At 49.9% G+C, this 23,812-nt stretch overlaps 1 protein-coding gene across 1 annotated transcript in view; it reads right to left on the reverse strand.

Annotated features, from left to right (window-relative positions):
* The window catches only part of TLL2 (tolloid like 2), a 148,747-nt gene that overhangs the window by 12,247 nt on the left and 112,688 nt on the right, over positions 1 to 23,812 (reverse strand). The window contains exons 11-18 of the mRNA XM_032281152.1: positions 18,442 to 18,558; positions 17,832 to 17,977; positions 17,157 to 17,352; positions 10,227 to 10,352; positions 9,324 to 9,484; positions 7,863 to 8,043; positions 3,169 to 3,294; positions 912 to 1,039 (exon numbers count right to left, since the gene is read on the reverse strand). Coding sequence (XP_032137043.1) covers positions 912 to 1,039; positions 3,169 to 3,294; positions 7,863 to 8,043; positions 9,324 to 9,484; positions 10,227 to 10,352; positions 17,157 to 17,352; positions 17,832 to 17,977; positions 18,442 to 18,558 — 1,181 coding nt within the window. The remainder of the gene's footprint in view (positions 1 to 911; positions 1,040 to 3,168; positions 3,295 to 7,862; positions 8,044 to 9,323; positions 9,485 to 10,226; positions 10,353 to 17,156; positions 17,353 to 17,831; positions 17,978 to 18,441; positions 18,559 to 23,812) is intronic.

Raw genomic sequence — 23,812 nt, forward strand, 5'->3', positions numbered from 1 at the left:
TCTGGGTGTGGTGGCTCACACCTGTAATCCCAGCACTTTGGGAGGCCAGGGCGGGTGGATCACGAGGTCAGGAGATTGAGACCATCCTGGCCAACATGGTGAAATCCCGTCTCTACTAAAAGTATAAAAATTAGCTGGGTGTGGTGGCGGCGGCCTGCAATTGCAGCTACTCAGGAGGCTGAGGCAGGAGAATTGCTTGAACCCAGGAGGCAGAGGTTGCAGTGAGCCAAGATCGTGTCACTGCATTCCAGCCTGGCAACAGAGCGAGACTGCTTCTTTAAAAAAAAAAAAAAAAAAAAAAACTTGATTCAAGAGGGAATTTGCATAAAGAATTTAGTCTCCTGTTACTAATGGGAAAAAAAGTAAGTTGTGGGAAAAAGATGAATAGGATTTTATTAGAGGAATTTGAGTAATAAAAACATATATTTCCCTGTGTATTGACAGACATGATTGTGCACAGAAAATTTCTGGAAGGATCCACAAGAATGTGTTTAGCATGGTCATTTCTAGAGTGGGAATGAGAGCTCTGGGGTCTTTTGATTTCTATTTCCAACCTCCTGTACTGATTCATTTTTTAAATCATGAGACTGTATTGTCTTGTAAAAAATTAAAACTGGAAACAAGTGAATCTGAAACGGCACTGCAGATGTGGGTGGTGGATGCCGCCCCCTCCTGGTCCCGCTGTGCCCAGGTGTGATCGACAGAGCTTTTGTGCATTGTCTCTGAATCTGCACAACAGCCCGATGAAGCAGACTTCATTAGTATCCATGTTTTCCAGATAATGAAACTGAGACCTGGACACGTTGAGTAACCTCCCGCAAGTTACAGAGCGGGAAAGTGACAGAGCAGAGTCTCAAACCCACATCTGATACCCAAGTCCCCATTTTCAATAAACTACAAAAATGACTCACGAGTTTCACCCTGTGGCCTGCAGTCGAAGAGATGTTCCAGGTGCACTCCCTCCGGCTGGGGTATTTGTCAGGCCAGTTGGGGCTCGCCAGGGTCCCCTCTGCACTGCTGATCTTGTGTGCACAACCAGCTGGGGATGGCGGGGGACACACACAGAGAGAGAAGTCATTCACTATGGGCAGTATGAGAGACATTCTAGGGGGGTCACCTCCCCTCCTAATTGTCTCAGGGTCCCTTATCAAATGTGGGGGTGGGGCATCCTGACTCACACATCTCCTGGCTCGGGGATGTGCAGGTTTCCTTGCACTGGCTTTTCTGCCTTCCTGGCTGTGGCTTGGGAGCCAGGCTATCTTTCTATTCCTAGCCACATTGCAGTTATCCTTGCAACTATGTTAGAGGCACTGGCAGTGGGGTCAGGTGGACCTTAGCCCAAGTCCTGGTTCCACCAGTGACAGTCTGTGGGACTTGGGGCTCTTATGTAAGCTTCAATGTCTTTATTTGTAAAAGGGTGGTACCTGAGTGGGGGCGATATGTGACTAAATGAGAATGCATGGGAAAGGTTTAGGGCTTGCCAGCCCATGGTGAGTGCTCAACGCATCTTGGCTCACAAAGGTCTCCTTCATCACTGCACTATCCATCTGTAAGCTTCTTTCAGTTTTTTAAAGTGGCTTTATTTGGAGTCTACCAAGCTTGTCCTGGTTACAGTGCTGTTTGCCAAGACTGGTCCCATGACTTGTTGGATGACTGGCATCCTGGCCAATAGCTGGCATTTCTCTTTCTGTATTGAGCACTGTGGTCAGCATTTTTCATGCTTCCTCTCCTTTAGTCCTTCTCACTTTCCAAATAAGAAAATGGGTTTGGAGAGGGTCAGTGCCTTGCCGATAGGGAGCGGAGCCAGGACTCGAACCGGGCCTGCCTGGCTTTGCAGCCAGTGCTACCACTGCTTAGAAAGCATGGTGGACTGTGTCGCAAACACAGAGGCTCCACGATGAAGCAGCTGGAGAAGCAGGTGAGGAGGGCGGGGGGGAGAGAGGGGAGGAAGCAGCTTTGAGGATGCTCCGAAGAGATTTGCCTCTGTCAGTGCTACATCTGTTCTGCAGCCACGCAGAGAAGAACAGGAGCCCACGGGAGCAGTGGCTCAGCTCCTGGGACATTTGCTCTCACACCTCCTGCCCTTGGGGTCGACCCACACAAAGGCAGCCACCATGCAGGAGTGGGACTTGAGAGTTGATGACCCTCCTGTTCTCTCCCACACTGCAGGAGGCAAGCCTGATCCTGACCTGGGCTCACCTCACAGGGGCTTGACTGTTCCTTCCCAGTTTGATTCTTCCACTGGCCTCCCACACAGCCCCACCACCACCTGTGACCATGTCCCAGGGGGCGCTTGGAGGGTGGCCACCTCTTCCTGAAGACATGTCAGCTTCTCCTTTAACATTCTAGGCAGCTCCTGACCAGACTCTGCGGCACCCAACCAACTCTCCCAACTCCAGACTGTAGATTCCAGAGATCGGGGCATGTGTCTTCCATATCTTCCCCTTCCCTTGACCTCCTCTGCAGGCCTCCATGGCTGGGGCCAAGGCCTGGAAGCCTGTGTGTTTATCACAAATGCCCAAATTCCCTTCCCTGGGCAGGGTAAGAACAGAAGGAAGTCTTTTTCCAGAATGAGTGGACATTAAAGGCCACCTGGCCCTGAGGAATTCCCCAAAGTGGATGGAGAACAGAGCAAAGCTTCTTCCAAATCCTGCTGTCCTATGAGACCTGTATGTGGTGATTAATATATGACAAAGGCATAAATGGCTGATGTTTATTGACATTTGAGGGCATAATATGCATCAGACAGTCTGAAATACTTTCTAGGCATTCTTTTGATCCTCACAAAAACTTTAAGAAGGAGGTAGGTTTAAACCCTTTTAGACAAAGAAAAAAACTGGGGCTCAGAGAGGTTAAATAGCTTGCCCAAGGTCACACAGCTAGGGTACGGCAGCCAGGACTTAGACCCAGGCAGCCGGATTCCAGAGCCTGCGGGCTTAATCATTTGCAAAATAACTCAGCCTGGAGCACCTGGGCCCCCAGGTAGGCGCCTCCTGAAGGAGCGGGCTGCCTTGCGGAAAACTCTCCTGCAAGGACAGCAGTGGCTGGGCTCAGCTCAGAAGGTGGAAGGGCTCCTCACCCCACCCCCTCACTCATGCACATGTACACGGGGACATGGGGTGCAGCAAAGGCCAGCCTGCCCCCCAACAACCGGAGGTCCAGCCTCACCCTCTTTGCAGTCATGCCCGTTCTCGTGGAGCCGGTAGCCATTCCTGCACCTGCACAGGTAGCTCCCGAAGGTGTTGACGCACTCATGCTGACACCCGCCGTTGTCCTTGGCACATTCGTCCTTGTCTGGGGAGATCAATGAACTCTTCTAAGAGGAACCACCAACTTGCCAACGTCTCTTAGGGCTCAGAATCACACTTAAAAGCGGCCTCCCTGGACCCAGTGGCTCACGCCTGTAACCCCAGCACTTTGGGAGGCCGAGGTGGGCAGATCACAAGGACAGGAGATCAAGACCATCCTGGCTAACATGGTGAAACCTCATCTCTACTAAAAATACAAAAAATTAGCCAGGCATGGTGGCGCATGCCTGTAGTACCAGCTACTCGGGAGGCTGAGGCAGGAGAATCGCTTGAACCTGGGAGGTGGAGGTTGCAGAGAACCGAGATCACACCACTGCACTCCAGCTTGGGCAACAAGAGTGAAGCACCATCTCAAAAAAAAAAAAAAAAAAAAAAAAAAGCAGCCTCCTCTGGGAAGCCTCTCTAATTGCTCCCCTTCCCCCTGCTTGTTCCCTTGCTGGGGGAGTGAAGCGGGAAGCATCTTCACCTCTATTTCTTGTGTATGTACTTGTTGAATTTTTCAAGCACTTGGCCCTGGTATGTGGTGAATTCTCCAAGCACTTTCTGTATGTTCTCTGCCCCTGCTCCCTGCTCAAAACAAGGAGCTCCCTGAAGGTCAGGCTAGTATTCCTCACAATAGTAACAATAATAACAGTAACCCCCACTTACTGAGTGTCTACTGTGGAACGGGCACGGCCCCAAGCACTCAATGCATTATCTAAGTTAATTCTTACCCAGCCTTAGAGGGAGCTGTCTATCTGCTGGTCTTTACAAGTAAGAAAACTGAGGCTGGGGATGGCTAATGTGCCCAAGGTCACTCCATGAGTCAGCATCCTCTGTGGCTGACCCGAGGCCTGGATCCACGTGCTGCGACTCCACAGCGCCCTCTCCACGTGGAGCAGCTAAGTGCTCAGGGCACACAGTGGAGGCCCAGCCCTATCCCACCACTTCTAGCTCTTGTGGCCATGCGCCGTTCCTGCCCTCTGTGCCTCAGTTGCCTCGCCTGTAAAATGGAGACAGTAATGGTATCCTCATTTCACAGGGTTGTTGTGAAATGAGGGTGAATTAATGAGAACAGCATATAATTACTATCTGAGAATTCGAGCGCTGGCCTTTGTTAAACCTGTGGTTCTTATAAGCCACCCTATCCTAAGCCAACTTGTTCCTGCCTTTACCAAAGATCAGCCTCCCTCCCCTGCTTCCCTGCCATCACCGGAATGACTGTAGGGGTCAGCCCTGTCTTCCTCTCTGTACCCTCTTGTTCACCATGATTAATGTCTCCTTGAACACTATTTCACCTGCTTATGTCATCAGGACAACTATGAGCCCTGCAGGACCCTTTATGAATGCAGAAGAGATGAAGCCACCCAGCATCCCGGAACTGACCCACCTCTCTCCCTTCCTTCCTCCGAGTCCTTCCGCAGGTGACTCACAGGTCCTCACCCCTGCTTTGGCGCTCTCCCCTGTGCTCTGGTTCTCTACAGCAAATGTGGAGCTGCCCTGCCTGTGAGGCTCTGCTGCATCCTCCTCTGAGGTGGCTCCTGCTGGCCCTGCTGCCCCGTTCCTCCGGCCGCCTGGCCCTCCCAGCTCCACACTGACTGGCGTGGCTTGGTCAGGTGACAAGCATAGGCTTCCCCTGCTCAGGAACCTGCAAACAGCCAGCCTTCCTTATTCATCAGGTCCCTACTCTTCAGCCCAGCGTTTAGGGTCCCTCATGACCTGGCCAGGGTCTCTGTGTATCCCTGACCTGGCCCAACTTGGCCCATCTCATGCTGTTGGCTTCCCAGCATGGGTCAGGCTCCGTGCACGCCCATCTCATCTCTGGCTCTGTGCTCTGTTGAGACCTTAACCTGTGCTCACACTGCCTCCCCAACGACGGACCCTGATTGCTTTCTCTCTAATCATCCTATCTCCACCTCCATGTCTTCCCATCCCTTAAAACCTGACTCGGGCCGGGCGCGGTGGCTCACGCCTGTAATCCCAGCACTTTGGGAGGCCGAGGCGGGTGGATCACGAGGTCAAGAGATCGAGACCATCCTGGTCAACATGGTGAAACCCCGTCTCTACTAAAAAATAAAAAAATTAGCTGGGCATGGTGGCGCGTGCCTGTAATCCCAGCTACTCAGGAGGCTGAGGCAGGAGAATTGCCTGAACCCAGGAGGCGGAGGTTGTGGTGAGCCGAGATCGCGCCATTGCACTCCAGCCTGGGTAACAAGAGCGAAACTCCGTCTCAAAAAAAAAACCTGACTCAAACCACCCCAAATCCTGCAAAAAGGCCTCACCCGCTGCTCTAGGCAACCACGGGTTTCTCTTCTCCAAACATCAGCCCTTGTTGCACCCCCTACCCCATAGTACTCCAGGTTGGGACTTAGCAGGATGTGTATCCCTGGCCCCCTAACTGGCATGGAAGCTTGTCCAGGGCTGGGGGCACTTCCCTGGCAACATCTCTGAGCCTGGTAGTGTACTGCACCCACAACAGACACTCAAGACAAAAAGCATGACTTTCTCAATGAGAGAGCACCAAACAAAACAAAACAAAACCCTGTGGAGACAGAACTCTGGGTATCTATAAAATCAACAAATAATTGGGTCATTTCTATGCTAAGCCCTAAGAATATAAAGATAACCAAAATACAGTTCCTGCTGTAAACAGTTCACACTCTAATATGATGTGACATGCAGGGCCTGGTACACAATTTGCAAGGCTCAGTGCAAGATGAACTTTGTTCAAACGCCATTATGAATTTCAAGGTGATGACAACAGAACCTTAAAGCAGTGTGGGCCCTTCTGTGTGCAGCCCCATGGAGCTGGCCCCAGTGACAAGAGATATGATGGAAGGGAGGGAGAGAGTGCTATGGGGACATTGATGAAAGAACAATCAATATGCTAGGAGGCTGCTATGGTTTGAAAGTTTCCCCAAAGTTCATGTCTTATAAACTGCATCCCCAATGCAACAGTGTTGGGAGATGGGGCCCTTAAACATGATTAGGTCATGAGGGCTCATTATCACAGGAGTGGAGTCCTGATCAAGGAGGAGTTTGGCCCCCTCACCTCTCTTTCCCACCTGTGGGATGCCTTTCACCTTGTTATGACACAGCAAGAAGGCACTTGCCAGATGCTCCTGCTTGATTTTGGACTTCCCAGCCTGCAGACCCATGAGCCAAATACATTTCTGTTCACTCTAAATTATCTAGTCTGTGGTAATCTGTGATAGCAGCACAAAATGAACTAAGATAGAGGAATAAGATGAAGCCAGAGAATGTGACAGAAAGTGACATTGTGGGTCTTCAGGTTGAAGTAGGTGTTTCCTAAGGAGGGAAGGATGAAGGATGTTCCAGGGAGATGGAGCGCCACAGGCAGTGGGAATGAAGAGAGAATGGGAGGGGGTTTAGGAATAGAGGGTGATGGTGTGGGGGAACAGTGCAGGGATGATTTGTGATCAGAGCACAGGGCACCTGCAGAGGGAATGTGGCTAGCAGGACAGGCGGGCCAACCCAGTGTCCAGCATCAGATGTCACGCTAAGGAGAACGGGCTGTTTCTACAGCTGCTGTGCCAGCCCCGAGGGTTCATGGCCTTCCATTTGAGAAGCAGGGTCCCTTGTGCTGCTGTAGTGGTTTTAGTAGTGTCTTCCCAAAATTCCTATTCATGTGTGATATGGTTTGACTATGTCCCCACCCAAATCTCATCTTGAACTGTAGCTCCCATAATTTCCACGTGTTGTGGGAGGGACCCAGTGGGAGATAATTGAATCACAGCGGTGGTTTCCCCCATACTGACCTCATGGTAGTGAGTAAGTCTCACAAGATCTGATGATTTTATAAGGGGTTTCCCCTTTCACTTGGCTCTCGTTCTCCACGTAAGATGTGCCTTTGCCTTCCGCCCTGATTATGAGGCCTCTCCAGCCATGTGAAACTGTGAGTCCATTAAACCTCCTTTTCTTTATAAATTACCCAGTCTCAGGTGTGCCGTGAAAACAGACTAATACAACGTGGAACCTCAGAATGTGATCCTACCTGGAAATCGGGTCTCTGCAGGAGAATCAGTTACGAATTTTGAGGTGAAATCATCTTGGATTTAGGATCAACCCTAAATCCAATGACTGAAGTCCTTATAAGAAAAGGAGGGCACACAGAGCCCCAGAGATGAAGAGAGGGCAGGTGAAGTTGGAGACGGAGATTAGGATGACGTAGCTACAGGCAGGAATGTGAAGGACAGCGGGGAGCCACCACAGACCAGGAAGAGGCAGGGAAGGCTTCTGCCCTAGAACCTTCCGAGGGAGCATGGCCCCGCAGACACCTAGAATTTGGAGTTCTGGCCCCCAGAACTGTAAGAATAAGACTCTGTTGTGGTAAACCAACCAGTCTGTGGTAATGTATTATGGCAACCCTAGGAAACTAACACAGCCACAAATAGATATATTTTTAAAGCCCTGGATCCAGGCATGCCCCCTCCAAACCTGGAGGGAAGCAGGAGCAGGCAGAGAGAGCGAGGAGGGGGCCAGGGACCCCAGAGCCTGGAGTCCGCAAAGCCGTCTCACCTGCATTGCCTCAGCCTCACCTCCGCCCTCGCATACCTGAGAAGAAGTGGGCCCTGAAGCCGCGCTTGGAGACCGTGTTGTCGGACTTAAACTCCACGCGCATGTTGTTGTTCTGTGAGGTAATGACCTCGGGTGTCTCCGAGCCACAGAACTTGCCGTGCAGCTTGGCATCGGGGGACAGGCCGCTGCGCACCTCCACAAAGTCGTACTTACAGACCTGCAAGGGAGCATGATGAGGAGCCACCCAGAGTCCCTGTCCCCACCCCTGACACCCAGCACACAGCTTCACCTGCTTCCTGAGCACCGCACCCTTCCTGAGCACCGCACCCTGCCGTGGGGGGGTGGTCCCTTGCTATGTTGGTCTTTTGAATGAACTCCAGAGGGCACAGGGGGACCCCCGGCTCGCCTGCTGAGGCTCTGTGGAGGTGCCACCACCTGGCACAAGAGCACAGGGCTCCCAAACCTGCATCCCCATAACTATAGCCTTGCTTTGATTTGTTTTGTATATTAGGCTTCCACATGAAATTTACTTGGACAAAGGGCCCCACTTCTAGAAGGAGAAGAGGAGGAGGGAGAAGCAAAAGGAAGAGAAGGAGGAAAAATCTGCAAACCACCAATGGAATCTGACTCCATTATGTTTTCAGGCAGGGAAACAAGCTCGAGGGGAGGACATTTGTCTGAAGTCACGTAGTTCAGCAGTGGTGGAGCTAGGACACGTTTCCTGCTGTAGCAATGATTTTCCTCAAAAAGAACTTCACTGTTAAGGGGTCTTATTGATTGCTTTTAAGGATTATTTTTTCTGCACCATATTCACTGCGGGGCGATACCCTCATTGGCACCACGGCCTCCATGCATTGGGGTGATTGGCACTGAGGTCCTCTTCCATTATCCCAGAGGCCTGACTCTCAGGTGACAGCTACACCAGTACAATTCTCAGGGTGAGATTCCCCAGCTCAGCTAGGGTGGGGAGGGGAGTCTCAGGAATGGCTTGTGTGCCCCAGGGTGTCCCTCCAGTCTAAGGTGCAGACATAGGCGTACCTGACTAGTGCTCCAGCTGTAGGGTGCTGCCTGGACCTCAACTGACTTGGTCATCCACGACCACTGCCCGAGAGAGGAAACGGGCTGTCTGTGGCGTTCTTGCCCCCAGCTGATCCTCACCGCCTTTACTCACCTCAGCTGCACACCAGCCCCCAGATTCACAGCCCAGTCCTGACATCTTCCACCCTCAACACCTGCCTCCTCCACTCTTGACCTGATTCTCCTTGAATGTATCCGCGACAAGAGGGCTAGAGGTGCTCTATCTGCAGAGGGCGTGCCGCCGAAACTGCTGGAGAGAACATTTCCCCAGATGCTTCTCAGTGCAGCACAGGTCCTGTGACCGTCCAAAGCTCCAGATCCAACACGAGCCATCTCCCTGCCCTTCCAGCCCCTCACTGGCTTCCAGCTCCAAGTCACCCCTCAACACAGTCCCCAATCAATTAGAGCACAGAGACATACGTCATTGCCTTCCAGTTCAAACACTTCAAACTGAAGGGAGATCCGGTACTGAGCGGGGGCCACCACCTGCCAGACACAGTTTTTGTTTGTGGGATACTCCTTCGGCCACCCGGGGCTGGTGATGGTTCCGTTCAGCTTCGTAATGAAACCGCCACAGGCCACTGCACGGGGAAAACGGAAACAGGATTCATTTGGTTTTGGTTCCAGGTGGCTGTGATTTCCCTCCGGGAGCAACAGAGCCCTGCTGTTCTGTAATAATAATTTTAAAACGTTAGACAATCTGATTAATTCAGCATCCTTTGTTCAAAACTAATAGTTTCAACTGAATATTTGAAGGGATAAAATTGGGGATACAGCTTTACTGCTTTTAAAAACAATGACAATGCATTTGTGCTTTCCTGTCACCCAGTGGCAAAGCTGGGGGCTCCATATGGCTTGGGCCAAAGGAGCATTAGAAATGTGTGCAGCAAGTGACTCACCACACCAAGCTTGCATGAACAAGCAGACTCACGCAGGTGGTCAAGGAAGATGGAACACAAGCCGGGCAGAAATAGGATGAATGAAAGTGCTACCAGCTGAGTCACTGGAGTGCTCACGGTTTTTCTTTGCTTTTGTTTCCTACTTTAATAATTATGTAAATTATTAAATTATTCACACAGTCCTAGAAGAAAATAAACCATGGCCTCGATTTCAGTCTCTAGAGCAGAGTCTATGTAATTTGAGCAGTTTTCCTATGTTTGTGACAGCTGTAAGGCTGTTTCTCTTTCTCGGAAGCAGGTGGGTCTTCCACCATGTCTGCCTGCTGTTCCGGCACAGCCGTCTGGTGGCCCCATCTCTGGCTCACTTCCTCTAAGACCTGTCCCATATCCCCTCTCATTCCAGCTTGGCAGGTCCCACACCAACCTTCACACGTCTTCTTATCGGCAGCCAGCTCGTAGCCAGGGTCACAGGTACACTTGTAGCTGCCCAGTGTGTTCACGCAGCGATGTTCACACCCGCCGTGATCTGGCCAGGAACACTCGTCCACCTCTGGTGGGGAAGGAAGGTGACCCAGGTTACATTGTCACAAAGCCGCCTGGCTGTTCGCAACCCTTCTGCATCCCAGCGTCACCAGCAAGTGTCCTCTAAGAAACAGAAGCCACTCCCAGTGACCACCTCCCAAAGAGTTCCGTGTCCACATCTGAAAATCAGGCAGCAGCCACAGTAAAGGCAGGACTCTCACCACATGAGCAGGAACACCTCGTTATGTTAGCTGGGGTGTGCTCCACTGAGGGGAGGTCAGGCCTGGAGAAGCGAATTCTTTGAGGTGTTTGGTCATTGGTGTTCATCTGAGAGTTCAAATAAATCTCACAACGTTCCATACCAAAGACTTCATGTCAATGCCATGGAACTGAGGACTTCCCTGCCCCCATAAATATGCAGCTTCCCAGAGACATTAAATAAAAGGTGAAGACAAAGAACACATTGCTGGATGAAATGTGTCACTATTCTCTGGACATTAGAGACAGAATCTGTGATTTAGTAGTTTTAGAAATACTCTTAAGAGGTATGCACAGGGAGATACTCAAGGTTACAGAAAACACGGGGCTCTTAGGTTAGCCAGTGCTCCCAGGAATACCTGCAGGAAGAGGCCATCATGAGGCTGAGTTAGCAGGGGCATCGGATGGGGTTCGTCACCAAGTGCCTAGTGATGTGTTTGGGGTGACTAAGAAACAGCAGGTAGCATGCCATCGGTGCATTTAGCAAATGCCATACATTTGCTAAAAAGTACAGAAGGAAGAAAATAGTTGAAAAAGTAGCAGAAAGAGTCCAGGCCTTAAAGTGAGTCAGACCTGGGTGGACCCTCCAGTGGATCTTCCTCCAATAAACTGGGTAACTGCTGGTGATTTCGCCTCACTGAGCCCCCTCCTGCTTTAAAGTGACAATGATAATATTTGCTTTTAGGACTGTGACGACTGAAAATGATGCATGTGAAGTACCCGGCATATGGGCCACCGACACACCAAAGCCATCATGATAGACAGCAGCAGAGTTGCTTTCAAATTTCCAGTGCGTAGAGAGACACAATGATGGGCAGTGAAAAGATAAATTTCCCTGGGCACACCTGGACCAGGTGGGAGTGGGGCAGTGCAGGCCTGAGGAGGGAAGGGGGACAAGGCAAGAACAGAAAGGGAGAAAATGCTTTGAGGATGGGCCAGTGGAGGAAGATGGATGGGCAGGAAGGCAGCACAGCAAACTCAAGACACAGGCTGGGGGACCTAGGGAGGAAGCAGAAGGAAACCAAGGAAAGAGCCCATCAGGAGAGACAGATGACAAAGGACCAAGGCTGGGGGCAGAAGTAGACTCTGATGCCAGAAGATGCTGTGGCTGTGGGCAGGACACATGGCAAGAAAGAGGTGTATAGAGGAGCAGGCCTCTTGGCGCCAGCTTAGCCAGGTGAAGGGAGAGAACCCACTGGATAGACTTGGAGAGAAAGCAAAAAACATAATTCCTCCAGAGACTAGAAGGTAAGGTACTTGGCGTTGGGAGGTAGATGAAAGGCATGCTTTTACACCTGAGCTCTCTCTAGCGAGAGCCATGGCATGTTTGGCCATTTACAGCCCTGCTCCAGCTTGGCTGGATGGCACAGAGATGCATGGGGCCCTGTCTTCAGAGGGGTCAGGGCTGCCCATGTCACCTCCCACTGTGGTAAAACAGTACCTGCTCCAAGCCCACTGGCTCGTGCTTGCTCTGGGCTGCAGAGGCCAAGGCCAAGGCCAAGACTCCCAGAAAAATCTGGGAGAGCATGGGAGTGGAAGAGAGTGGAAGCAGGGCTCAGCTTAGCGTAGCAGGTGCTCCGGAGTCTTCTCATTGTCCAGGTGGTATCAGCAAAAGAAGGAAGTGGTTAGAGGATGAGATGGCTGAGACAAGATCCCAAAAATTGTTTCAGAGAAAGTCAAAGAAAGGAAAGGCAGGGTACCTTCTTAGGCTTTTGAAGAAATCCCTTGAAGGAAGCCAGTCCTCTTACCAAGCCCTTCATGGTGATCTATCAGCACTGGGATGGGGGAGGGAGGGATCAAGGTGAGAATCCTTTAATTCTTTATGTGGGGGGCATGGGACCAAAATGGCCCGGCCAGCCCTTGAGTGCTGCCGACTTCTCCCAAAGTAACCAGAAATGTAAGGTGCTCTTCTTGCTGCCAGCCAGCAGGCTCTGAGAGGGACTGCCATCTGGCACAAGGAGGGGGTGCAGAGGCCAACTGGCACCCTGGCCAGCTTCAGGCGCCAGCTGGGCCCTGGGCAGAGCTCCTGCCAACTGGCATCAAGGCAAGAGCTTCTTTGGCTTGCTCCAGCTCTTCGGCTGGGCCTTTGAGCTCCTCTTCCAGTTTCTTTCACTGGAGAAGTCCTGACACACGCGCTGGGTACTTTGTGTTCACAGGACATCTGACCGATGGCCTTGCTGGAAAAAGGCTGGGCTGGGGAAGCTGGCTGGGCTCAGTCTGCTGACCTGCACTGTCTGATACGGCAGCCCCCGGTCACGCATGGCTACCGAGCACCTGAAATTTGGCTGGTCCAAGTGGAGATGTGCCACAAGCATAAAACATACACTGGATTTCCAAGACTTAGTATGAAAACCATAAGATAGCTCATTAATATTGTGTATATTGATTACGTATTAAAATATTATTTTGTATGTTACATTAAATAAAAATGTCATTGAAATTCATGTCACCAGTTTCTCCTTTTTTTGCAAGGCAGCTGCCAGCAAATTCAAAGCCACCGACGTGGCTCGTGGTTGTGCCTCGTCTCCTATTTCTGTTGGACAGAGCTGCACAGGCTGTGGTCTCTCACCTGCTCTTCTCCTGGAGAGCCTGGCAAGGGAGGCAGAGCAGGAAGCAGGATGCCCACCCACCAACAGGAAAACTGAGCCCCATTCATTCATTGATCTATCCATTCTTTCATCGCTCACTAGGTATTTACTGAGCCTACTGTGTGCCAAGCACTGAGACCACATTGAGGAGCAAAGCAGGTGTGAGCTGGTCACAGAAAGGGAAGCTGATCTGCAAGATAGCGGGGAGCTAGCAGGGAACACGGAGCCAGCACCCCGAACTCCACTTGCCACGTCCAGAGCCCTTTTGCCTACACCCTTGTGGTATCGGGAAGATGGAAAGATGACCAGTGTCAGAATGGAATCACAAACACTAAGGAAAAATTCCAACCCCTTCAAGTTCCTTCCCTGTGGCTTTCAGGTCTCCTTAGTGGAAAGAGCGTGGATTATGGAATCCTACAGACCCAGGTTCTAGTTCCAGCCCAGCCACTTTAGGAATTCAGCTTCCTCAACTGGAAAACAGTGGCCACAATGATTCCTGCCAGGGGGTTGTAATCAAGAAAAGTGAGATAACGTAGATCCTGGCATGTGGCCAGCATTGCGTAGATGTCCTTTCCCCAATTTAATAGGTCTAGATGAGGTTTCTGCTAATCCTGATTCCTACTTTAAGATTCATGGTCAAGGTCAATGTTGTATATTTCTTCTTTTCTAAATGTTGTTCTCTGCAGTTCTCTTTACCACAAAAAAGTCAAGCTGGGTCTACGCACTAAGTTACTTTGGGTGGGCCTCAATCCACACTTCAACAGGGATCTAAAAAGGTGTTTGCAAATTGAAATGCCCTCAAAGTGGGACGCTGGATAATCTGAGCCCCATCCCAGACTGAGTCTCACAGCCTCCACTGAGGTCCATACGGCAATGTCATAGTGCATTTGCTGCTGATCTCCTTCACCACCTTGAGCACCTGGGGACAACTACTGTGTGCGTTCCTCGGTGTCTCCAGCCCTAACACGGCACCAACACATAGACTGATGCATGCTGAAAGCGCGCTAGATGGGGAGGAGAGAGAAGGTGGCATCTTCTAACTGGCAAATGGAGCTGGCTATCATGGTTACTTGAGCAGATCCAGGTACTTCCTCGGTCTCTTACAAACCAGTGAGCATCACAGAAATACTCCCTTCCATTGCCCTGACTGGCATCTCCAGCAAAGTTTCCATAAAAAATCTAGGAGGTCCAGTTAAATTTGACTTTCAGATAAACCATCAATCTCTTCTCAGCACAGCATGTGAGATTTGGGACATATACAAAAAAATAAATTCAAATTTAAGTGGGCATCTTGTTTTTTTTTTTTTAATTTCCTAAATCTGGCAAGCCTAATCTCCAGCTTTAGCTGGTCCTCTCAGACTGTGCATTGCTGACCACCAGCAGCATCAGCAGTGAGGTGTGGATGGTCAGTGGTTACCAGTTCTCCCCCTGGAATGGAGCCCCAGCACCCAACTTACAGACTCTGGGGTGGAAGTCAAGGGAGGAGAAGGCCAAGAGGACTAGAATAAACAATTAGAATAACAACCTCATAATCATTCATGACACGTGGGAAGCAGGATAAGGCCTTCCAAAGCTGTCTACAGCTTGGCCTCTGCAACCTGTGAATCTGTTACCTTGATGTAACAGATTCTGCAGGTGTGGTTAAATGAAGGCTCTTAATTAAGTTAAAGAAGGACTCTGCAGGTGTGGTTAAATGAAGGATCTTGGAGACAGGGAGATTCTCCAGGATTATCTGGGTGGGCCCAAGTTCAACACCAGGTCCACATCAGGGAAAGAGGTGGAAGGAAGTTAGGTCAGGAGGAGGAGATGAGTGGACAGGAGCAGAGGTCTGTGAGGCAGCGGGCATGAGTGTGACACATGAGCCATTACTGGCTTTGACCATGGAAGAGGACCACGAGCCAAGGAATTTAGGCAGCTCCTAGAAGCTCGAAAAGGCAAGGAAATACATTGTCCCTCAGAGCCTCAAGAAGGAATGCAGCTCTGCACCCCTCCCTTGATTTTATCCCAGTGAGACCCGTGTTAGACTTCTGACCTCCACCACTGTAGGAAAGTAAGTGTGTGTTGCTTTAAGTCCCCAAGCCTGTGGTAAATTGCCATAGCAGCAATAGGAAACCAGTCCATCACAATAGCAAGAAGAAACTGACGCATGTGTTTTTCCAAAAAGAATAACCACCTCAAAGATTGCTTCCCCAGCAAAGGCAATTAATGGGACTAAACGTTAGACTGGGTGTGCTCACTTCCACCATTCCATTTTCTCCTGACATCAACCTTGCAGTTACCTGGCAGCACTGTCTCTCCTGGAGCTTGTGCAACAGAAGCTGTGCGACTGGAGATATCATGCAACTTGCTTGAGGCCACCCAGTCAGTGTCACTGCCGCCAAGTCAGACGGGGGCACCCCAGGCTGGGAAACACCAGGCATGTGCAGGCTGGGCAAGGGTGGGGCGGGGGCTGTGAATTTCCAGGCATCTCAACTAAAGCTGTCATATCTTCCCTGTGCCATCGCAAGCTGACTTGCTTTCAAAGTACTTGCTGTGGCCTGGCTCTTTTTTTGTTTTTGTTTTTGACTTGAGAAACAACTCAGTTTTGTCTCCGATCCTTCAGAGCCATCATGAGTCTTGCTCTGTTGCTGTTTGGGTTTTGCTCTTCCCCGATGCCTCAAAATAGGAAAAAATAACAGCCCCAGCCCTTGCTTGTCACTTGCCAGCTTTTAAAGTGCCTCCACAGCCGTCCTTTCTTTGGGGCTTCACAACAATCGGTTAGGCACAGTGGGCAGATGTCCTTCCTATTTTACAGAGAGGAAAACTGAGGCTTCAGTAAGGACAAATGGCTGCCTGCTCTGGGTGACACTGCAGAAGTGGGTTCTTCTGATACCTAGGCTGTTCATGCAGAACCTGGGAGAAGGTCTAAGACGGGGCAGAAGGAGAGAATGGGAGTCAGGGGAGGGATTGGGATTTCTGTGCTGGCTGAGCCAGGAGTCCTAGGAGAGGAGGGAGGAGGAGAAAGCAGCCTCTGGGCAAGCACAAGTGGGAGGGGAGCTGGGGAAGGGGGGGGTCACTGATTAAGAGGCCACAGCAGCAGAGGACTGACCATGTCTACTCAAGGGTAGCCGCTATGCTCCAGGGCGCCCAGGCCCAATGCATGGGGAGCAGCTGTGCTTCCCTCTTAGGGTGTGGTCTTCAGGGCTTCAGAGAAGGAGCACCTGCCCATTCAAAGGAGGCTTGGAAGCTGGCTCTTCTGGGGCCAGGAAAGCTGGGTCTGCACATGCCATTCTGGGCCCTGTTCCATCAGGACCCTCCAGAGCAGCAGGTCCCCAAGGCAACATGCAAATTTGTTCCCAGAGTGCCAACCCCTTACTCTCCTCTGACCCCCATCATGTGGGGGTAAGCATGTAGTCTGGGGGTGCTGACATTAGTTCCAGGAGCTGGACACCTGGGTTCCCTCTCTGGCCCACATCAAGGAAGAGTGGCAGTATTGTGGAAAGAGTTTGAGCTTAGGAATTAGGCCAGCGGGGCTGGGATCCCTGACCTGCCACTTAACTACCTGCATGATCCTGAGAAGCCCTTCTCAGCCTTGATCCAAACCTAACTCAAAGAGTTATTTGGAGAATTAAATGGCATTATGTAAGTCAAGTAAGTACCTTACACAGTTCTTGGTACACAGTAGGTGATCAATTAATGTTCGCTGCTATCCAAATATTTGTTGTTATCCATGCTCAGTTTCGCAGCCTATGTACTTTGCTTTTGTAAAGTTGTTAGATCTAATTTCCAAGTACAGAACTTTCTGTTGTGTGGAAGCAAAGGCGAGCCTGCTCCTGATCAGTTGGGAACTCTGCTGGGGCCTCCGCACCCAGCTCTAAAATGCGTGGCTGTCTTCTCTGCAGGGAGCCTTGTTTGGTAGTATGTTTCCATATGGTTTTATGTGTTTTAAGCCAGGGAGCAATATTTCTTCTTGTGCCTAAAAGTGGAAACAAACTGCTAATTCATACCCTTGAAAAAATTGGCCGCAAAGCCCGCTTTATTGATAGAGCCATCGGACACAAACTTCATCCACATTCTGTTGGAGCTCGATTTCATGTCCTCCGGCTTCTCAGAGCCACAAAAGTGGCCGATCAGGGCACTCTCTTCCGTGGGGCCATCCCGGACTTCCAGGTAGTCATATGCGCAGCTGTCGTGCCTTTCGATCTAAAGGAAGAAACAGAGGCAAGGTGGATGGCAGATGGTTCCGCTTTAAAGTTTTTAAGAAGAGAACCCAAACAGCGTATCACTCTCAAAATCTAACCAAGAGGCCAAAGGACCTAACTGTGTCCCGGGTCTCTCCATGCTGCTTCCTAGCTCTCTCCTGACTTGCAGAAGCCAAGGGTGAGCCAAGCTGAGAACAGTCTAAGACAATAAACAGAGAAGAACAATTCTACCAAGCTTCCCTGGATCCCATCCTGAATTATTATTCTCAATCTCTCTTACTGCCCTCAGAAAGGCAACGAACCCCATTTCAAAGCCTGCATAGATGTTGACATCAGATGTCCAGGCATGATTCACCATGGGCTTGAGAATGGCCTCTTAGGTTCCTGCTTTAGCCAAAAACGAAAACCCATCTTTACAAAGAGGAGGGCATCTAGTAAAAGTTGCCGTTTCCTTGGGAAGCCGGTCTGAGCAGCACTCACCTCAAAAGCTTGGAAGGTCAGTCCCACGTGAAACCCCTCCGAAACCGTAATCCTCCAGACACATTCCTTGGAAGGTCTGTAGTCATCCGGGTAGTTGGGAGACTGAATCTGACCGGCATCTTTGTGAATATCTCCCCCGCAGGTAGCTTTAGAACGAGATAACAGGGGAGGAAGACGGGGGCCCCGGTCAGACCTTAGGAAGGAAAGTGGGGGCCGCTTGTCACCACTGGGTGGCTCCACTCGCCAACATTTTCATCTCCACCCCATAAACACGGTGCCTCTGGAAAGGCAGGATTGCATTTGTCTTAACTCTGAATTTTTTTCTTAGAAAGAAAACACCACGTAAAGCAGTGGTTCCCTACCTTCGCTGTGCATCAGAATCGCCTGGGGGAGTTTGCAAACTGTGGCAGCTGGGGCCACGCCTCCCAGAGGTTCTGATTCCAGTGGGTGTGGGGGAGCTCTGAAATCCTCAACTTGCCCCCTGCGGTGGCTGCCCCCACCCCCATGGCTCTGGCGTGGAGTGCCTGGGCTGGGAGAGGGACAGCAGGCTCCCTGGGAAGGACGGGGCTTAGGAGGAGCCACCGAGGGGCTGCCTTCACCACGCACAAACCTTCGTACACCGCAAAGAAGCCCTTGCCCAGGATGTTGCTGCTGCTGCGAAACTCCACCCAGAGCCGGCTGTCTGTGGAGAACAGGGGCTCCGGGACCTTGTCGCCGCAAAACCTGCCTGCATGGTGGGAAAGAAGCAGTTAGGAGGCCGGGGGACAGCAAGAAGGCACTCGCTTCAGGCTGGGAGGAAGCTGAGGTTCTTCACAAATGGTTTGAAGTGAGCAATACCCCTGGCTGGGACAACTTATCTTGTAGCAGACACACAGGATCCAAAGATGGGGTTGCAAGAGGCACACAGTGATGTGTGACTTAATTCCTATTCAGGCTAACTTGAGGAGAATTCCAGATTTCTGTCAAAGCATCCAGAGAAGAGCCAAGGCAGCCTCTCCCCTGCCTCGTGGGTGTTGCTGAGGCTCTGAAGGTGTGGTGGGGAAAGAGTGGTGAAACAGGAGTGCAGATTTCCTTTCCTGGTATTTCCTGTTGCATGTATGCCCTTCCCTTTTCGGGCATTAGACATTCTGCTTTCCTTGCCTTGGAAAGGAATGCCAGAGAATACACAGCAAAGAAATAAACCCATCTTGGCTTTTACATTTCACAAACCTAGTTGCAATAGCAAAGATTTGGAAGAATGCACCATGCTTTCCCCCACCTGGTAGCTGCAGGAGGGTTCCCAGGATGGAGGAGTGAGAGGACTAGAGGGAGGGCACCAGGGAGCCCCTAAAAGGACCCGTTCCCCAGCTCACCTTGAGCTGAGACCCTGGCTGGAAAGAGATCCCAGGTAGGTTTAAGAATCTAAGAGAAGCAGAAAACTGTGTCCTCAGTCCCTGAGCAGAGTCCAGAGTGACAGCAAGGCCCTGGATTCCCATGCTGTGCCCACCCCATAAGGTCAGCAGAGAAGTGTCTATGTGATTGTGCAGACATTTGGCCATGAGACAGGCATGCAGAACTCCTCAGACAAAGTGTGGCAGGATGGCAGCAACATGATTCCAGGCCCAAGATGGGGATGGAAGTGACTTTCCCATAGCCCAGAGGATGAGGGTAGATAGAATGTCTCCCAAGCCTCTAGTGGACCTGGCACCATTCTGAACTGGCCTAGGGTTGATACAAGGAAGAAGCCCAGCAGCCTCTATCTAGACAGAGGACTCACTGGTTGGGGATGAGGACATCCCAGTGATGCCAGTGAGGGTGGCAGGATAGATGCCTCCCCTACCGCCATGCCTTGGCATAAACAGGACATATAAATTGACCAAAACTGAAAACACAAATTGACCGAAATCAAGTCCCTACTACCTGATGGAAAGGGGGTACATCATAGACAGAAACTTTTGTTATTGGAAAAAAATAAATCAATTTGTATTTCTTAGACACTTGGGCACGTGGTCTGAAATCTGGAGCCTCCATAGAGGCCTGGTCTTCCCAGTACCTGGTCATTCTTGCCCATCTATTCCTGCTGCCACGTCAGGATGGCAGCCCAGGGTGAGGTAGATTAATTCATCCTTACTGGTCAGTTCAGAACACAAGCCGGCCACGGTCTATTTGGACTGGAAGACCATGGTTCTACCAAGCACCTACTGTGTGAGTCACTCAGAGAATAGATTTAGCACTGGGGGGCAATGGGGAATGCGGAGTGACTGCTAAGGGCATGGGTCTTCTTTGGGAGTGATGAAAATATTCTAGAATTGATTGTGGTGACACAACTCTGTGAGCATGCTAAAAACCACTGACTGGTATACTTTAAATGGTGAATTGTATGGTCCGGAAATTATATCTGGATATCTATCTATCTATCTATATATATATTTATATATACTCTATTAGATGGAGTCTCGCTCTGTTGCGCAGGCTGGAATGCAGTGGCACAATCTCAGTTCACTGCAACGTCCACCTCCCAGGTTCTTGCAATTCTCCTGCCTCAGCCTCCTGAGTGCCTGGGGCTACAGGCGCACGCTGCCATATGCAGCTAATTTTTTGTATTTTAGTAGAGATGGGGTTTCACCGTGTTGCCCAGGCTGGTCTCGAACTCCTGAGCTCAGGCAATCCTCCCGCCTTGGCCTCCCAAAGTGTTGGGATTACAGGTGTGAGCCATCACACCCAGCATATCTGAATATTTTTTTAAAGTACATTTAACAGATATGTCATGGGTACTCTTAGTGCCAGTGCTATGTTAGGCAGTGGACAAGCCACTTGAGGCTGTGAGCAGGTGAGGTTAGGGGAGGGGTAAAGGCCACTGTGGGCATCTCCTAACGGCCAGCTGTGTTGTACATGTTTTGGGGCAACATGGGGGTAAGGCTGCTAAATTCCTCTGCTTCCTACCAGTTCTGACCACCTGCAGCCTTTTGGATTTGAGGAGCTTAATATTAAGTAAGATGAGATGAAACTCCTGCCAAGTATTTGGCAAGAAAAAATCCACCAGAAGCCTCTAAATTTTCAGTAATGGTTTCTCTGGCATGGCCAATTAGTGTCAAGCCATTTTTGGAAAATGACAGGCGAGCCTGGGGAAGTCCGGGTTACCAATGAGGACAGAGAGCAATTAGACACTCACAAAAGGAATTCCTTCTGAGCCTAGCCCAAGTTTCAAATCCAAGTTTCTCCTTTTAAAACCCAGCTGTCACAGCCGCTGAGGACTGTTTCCAGAAGACAGGGGGACTTTCACTGCATTGCCTCCCAGGGACCTATGCAGATGAGATAAAGCACCCACCACCCAAGGGCCATTAGACAGCCAGCCTCTGCTTAGTACTCCGCAGGAGGCAGGAACTGCAGCCTCAGATGTATTTTACTGCCTTGGCAAAACTTGGTAGAACAAATTTCAAATTATTCCTAAGCACTCTCCCCAAATCACTTTGTCATCTTAACTAGAATCCTCTACTTTGTCCCCTAACTGATGTCGCAGTGTTCTCATCTTCACCATAATGGTTCTCATAAAACCTCCTGTTTTACCATGTCTATGCCAGACACTGTCCCAAGCAGTTTACATGGATCATTTCATCCCCGATACTCTCAGAATTAGGTACTATCATTAATCCCACTTCACATACGAGAAAACCGAGGGTCAGAGAATTTGTCTTAAATCTGTAAGAGTAAGATTTGAACCGGAGCAGTCTGAGGCCTTCATCATTGGTATCACCTTCTTCATCATCACCACCGCTACCATCAAAACAAACAAACAAAAAAACCACTTCATTGACTGAGGTGCAATTCTGAACATGTAGAATTTTGGATAAATAGACATCATATCTACTCTCTAGTAATGTAGATGTCATCACCATTCACCAGTTTGGAGACAGACAAATAGGAATGCAAATTAGAGCCTCAAACCATAAAGCAATTCTGTGGAAGTGCCAGGCTTGGCTGTTTGACTCACTCCATCATTTCTGCTCATTTGGGAGGCTGCCCCTGGCTAGGAAGCCTGAGTAGTGGGGCCACAGGACACGGATTGGCCAGCCTGGCCTTTCTGAACTTCCCTCCCCATTTCAGGGAAAGGGGGAAAAAGGGCTTTTGTGTGCATTGTGGTGATACCGAATGCCCAAAGACAGTTCTGCATACAAAAGTGCATTGTTAGAGTAATTCCTCTAACAGAAATAACTGAGGGAATCCAATTTACAGGACAGAATTTAAGATCACTGGATGAGTTCTCTCTGCAGCCAACTTCCTCCCCACTTTAGGTGCAATATCTATCATAAGTGACCCCCAAAACCGCTAAACCAATTTGATATCTTTAACCAGCCGTGAAATATTCTCCATCAACTTTTCCCTTTAATCACTATGTGAAAACCTGGGTCTTGAAAAATAGCCTCCTTCCAAGGAAACTAAGCAGGCTGGAGAGAAACTGGACTAGAGAAAATGTGTCAGATTCCTGCACTGAAATCCGGTTCCTCGATTTAGAGGAGGAGTTTAATGAGGATATCAAGAAGAGGAAATGCAGATGAGGACACTACAAGTGGGCTCCATGGGGAGTCATAAAGGGTTCATTCATAAAAAGTTATGCGTCCATTATGCCTGGATTTTCACACACGGCCCTGGGAAAAAATGCGATGCACAGTTTTCAGAGCAAGATGCATACTTTCACAATCCGCCCTAATCCGCTCTCCCTCCTGCCAAAGGGGCATTGACCTGCCTCCTCCCAGCAGATTTCGTGGCACTGACCCCTCCCAGGGACCAGCTCTGCCGACACAATGCACTTGTTCCAAACACAAAAGTTCACTAACAACTGCATTTGGAAACATCAGAGCAGGCCAAATAGTTGGCAAAAGAGAACCACAAATGAAGAACGACGGTTACAGGCGCTGGCACTCTGCACACACACACACACACAAACACACACACACACACACACACACACACAAAATAAAAGTGGGTAAAATATGAGCCAAAAAAAAAAAAACTCAAAACAAAAAACAACAAAAAAAACCATCACTACCACCAATGAACAGCAAAAGTCCCATTTCATTAATGAAATGTAGCCAGAGATACCAGGATCTATAATGAGAAAATTCTTGTTTCAAGTTCAAGAAAAAGGAACTCCTGGAAATCTCTCTGCCCATGCCCATTCTCAGGAACGTGCCTTGGCCCTCTCTGAGGGACTTCAGTAACAGAGCTTCCTCCTCTTAAGCCTTTAAATCTATCCCATTCCTGGGAGGCAGGAGTAGAGCTGCCAGATTAGCAAACAAAACTCAAGGAAGCCCAGTACATTTGAATTTCAGATTAACAACAAATCATGTATTTTATCTGGCACCTGCTGAGAGGTTCAGCAGCCACCACTCCCCTTCACCAGGACATCAGAATTCTGGTCCGATCTCAGCCACTTGCTGGCTGAGTGGCCTTAGAGTTAGTCTACACTTGGGGAGCTTGGTTTTCTCATGAAAGTGTGGGATTAAGTGACTGTAAGGTCTCTGCCAGGTTGTGGGGTCTGTGATCCAATGTTCTCATGAAACTCCTCCCACATAGCTCTTTTTATTATTTTGTTATAGAATGATACCTGAATGTGTTCTTATAAAAGGTTCAAAACAATGGAGAAGTATACAAAACAAAACCCGAAGCTGCCCACCACCTCCGCGCTTCCCTCCTCAGAGGTAATCACCCTCAGCAGTTAGATGGGCATACTTGTGGTCCTTTCCACGGATGTGGTACTAGATTTGGGCACATGCCCTTTCATATAAAGGTAAATAGGATCATTCTCTGACCCAGCTTGTGGGGATTCCAATTCAGTGATCTCCCAGGAATCTGTATTCATAGAAATCTTCCCAGGAGGTTCTGAGGTCCAGCCAGATTTGGAAACCTTTGCTACTGAGAATCCAGCCCTCTGTCTTTTGCCACATGCAAACAGTACTACCTGCAAAGCCAGACACTCCTTCTGGCTGCTAGAGAGTAACATG

Source organism: Sapajus apella, unplaced genomic scaffold (genome assembly GCF_009761245.1).
Source record: "Sapajus apella isolate SASKATOON/1434 unplaced genomic scaffold, GSC_monkey_1.0 scaffold13, whole genome shotgun sequence".
Lineage (NCBI taxonomy): Eukaryota > Metazoa > Chordata > Mammalia > Primates > Cebidae > Sapajus > Sapajus apella.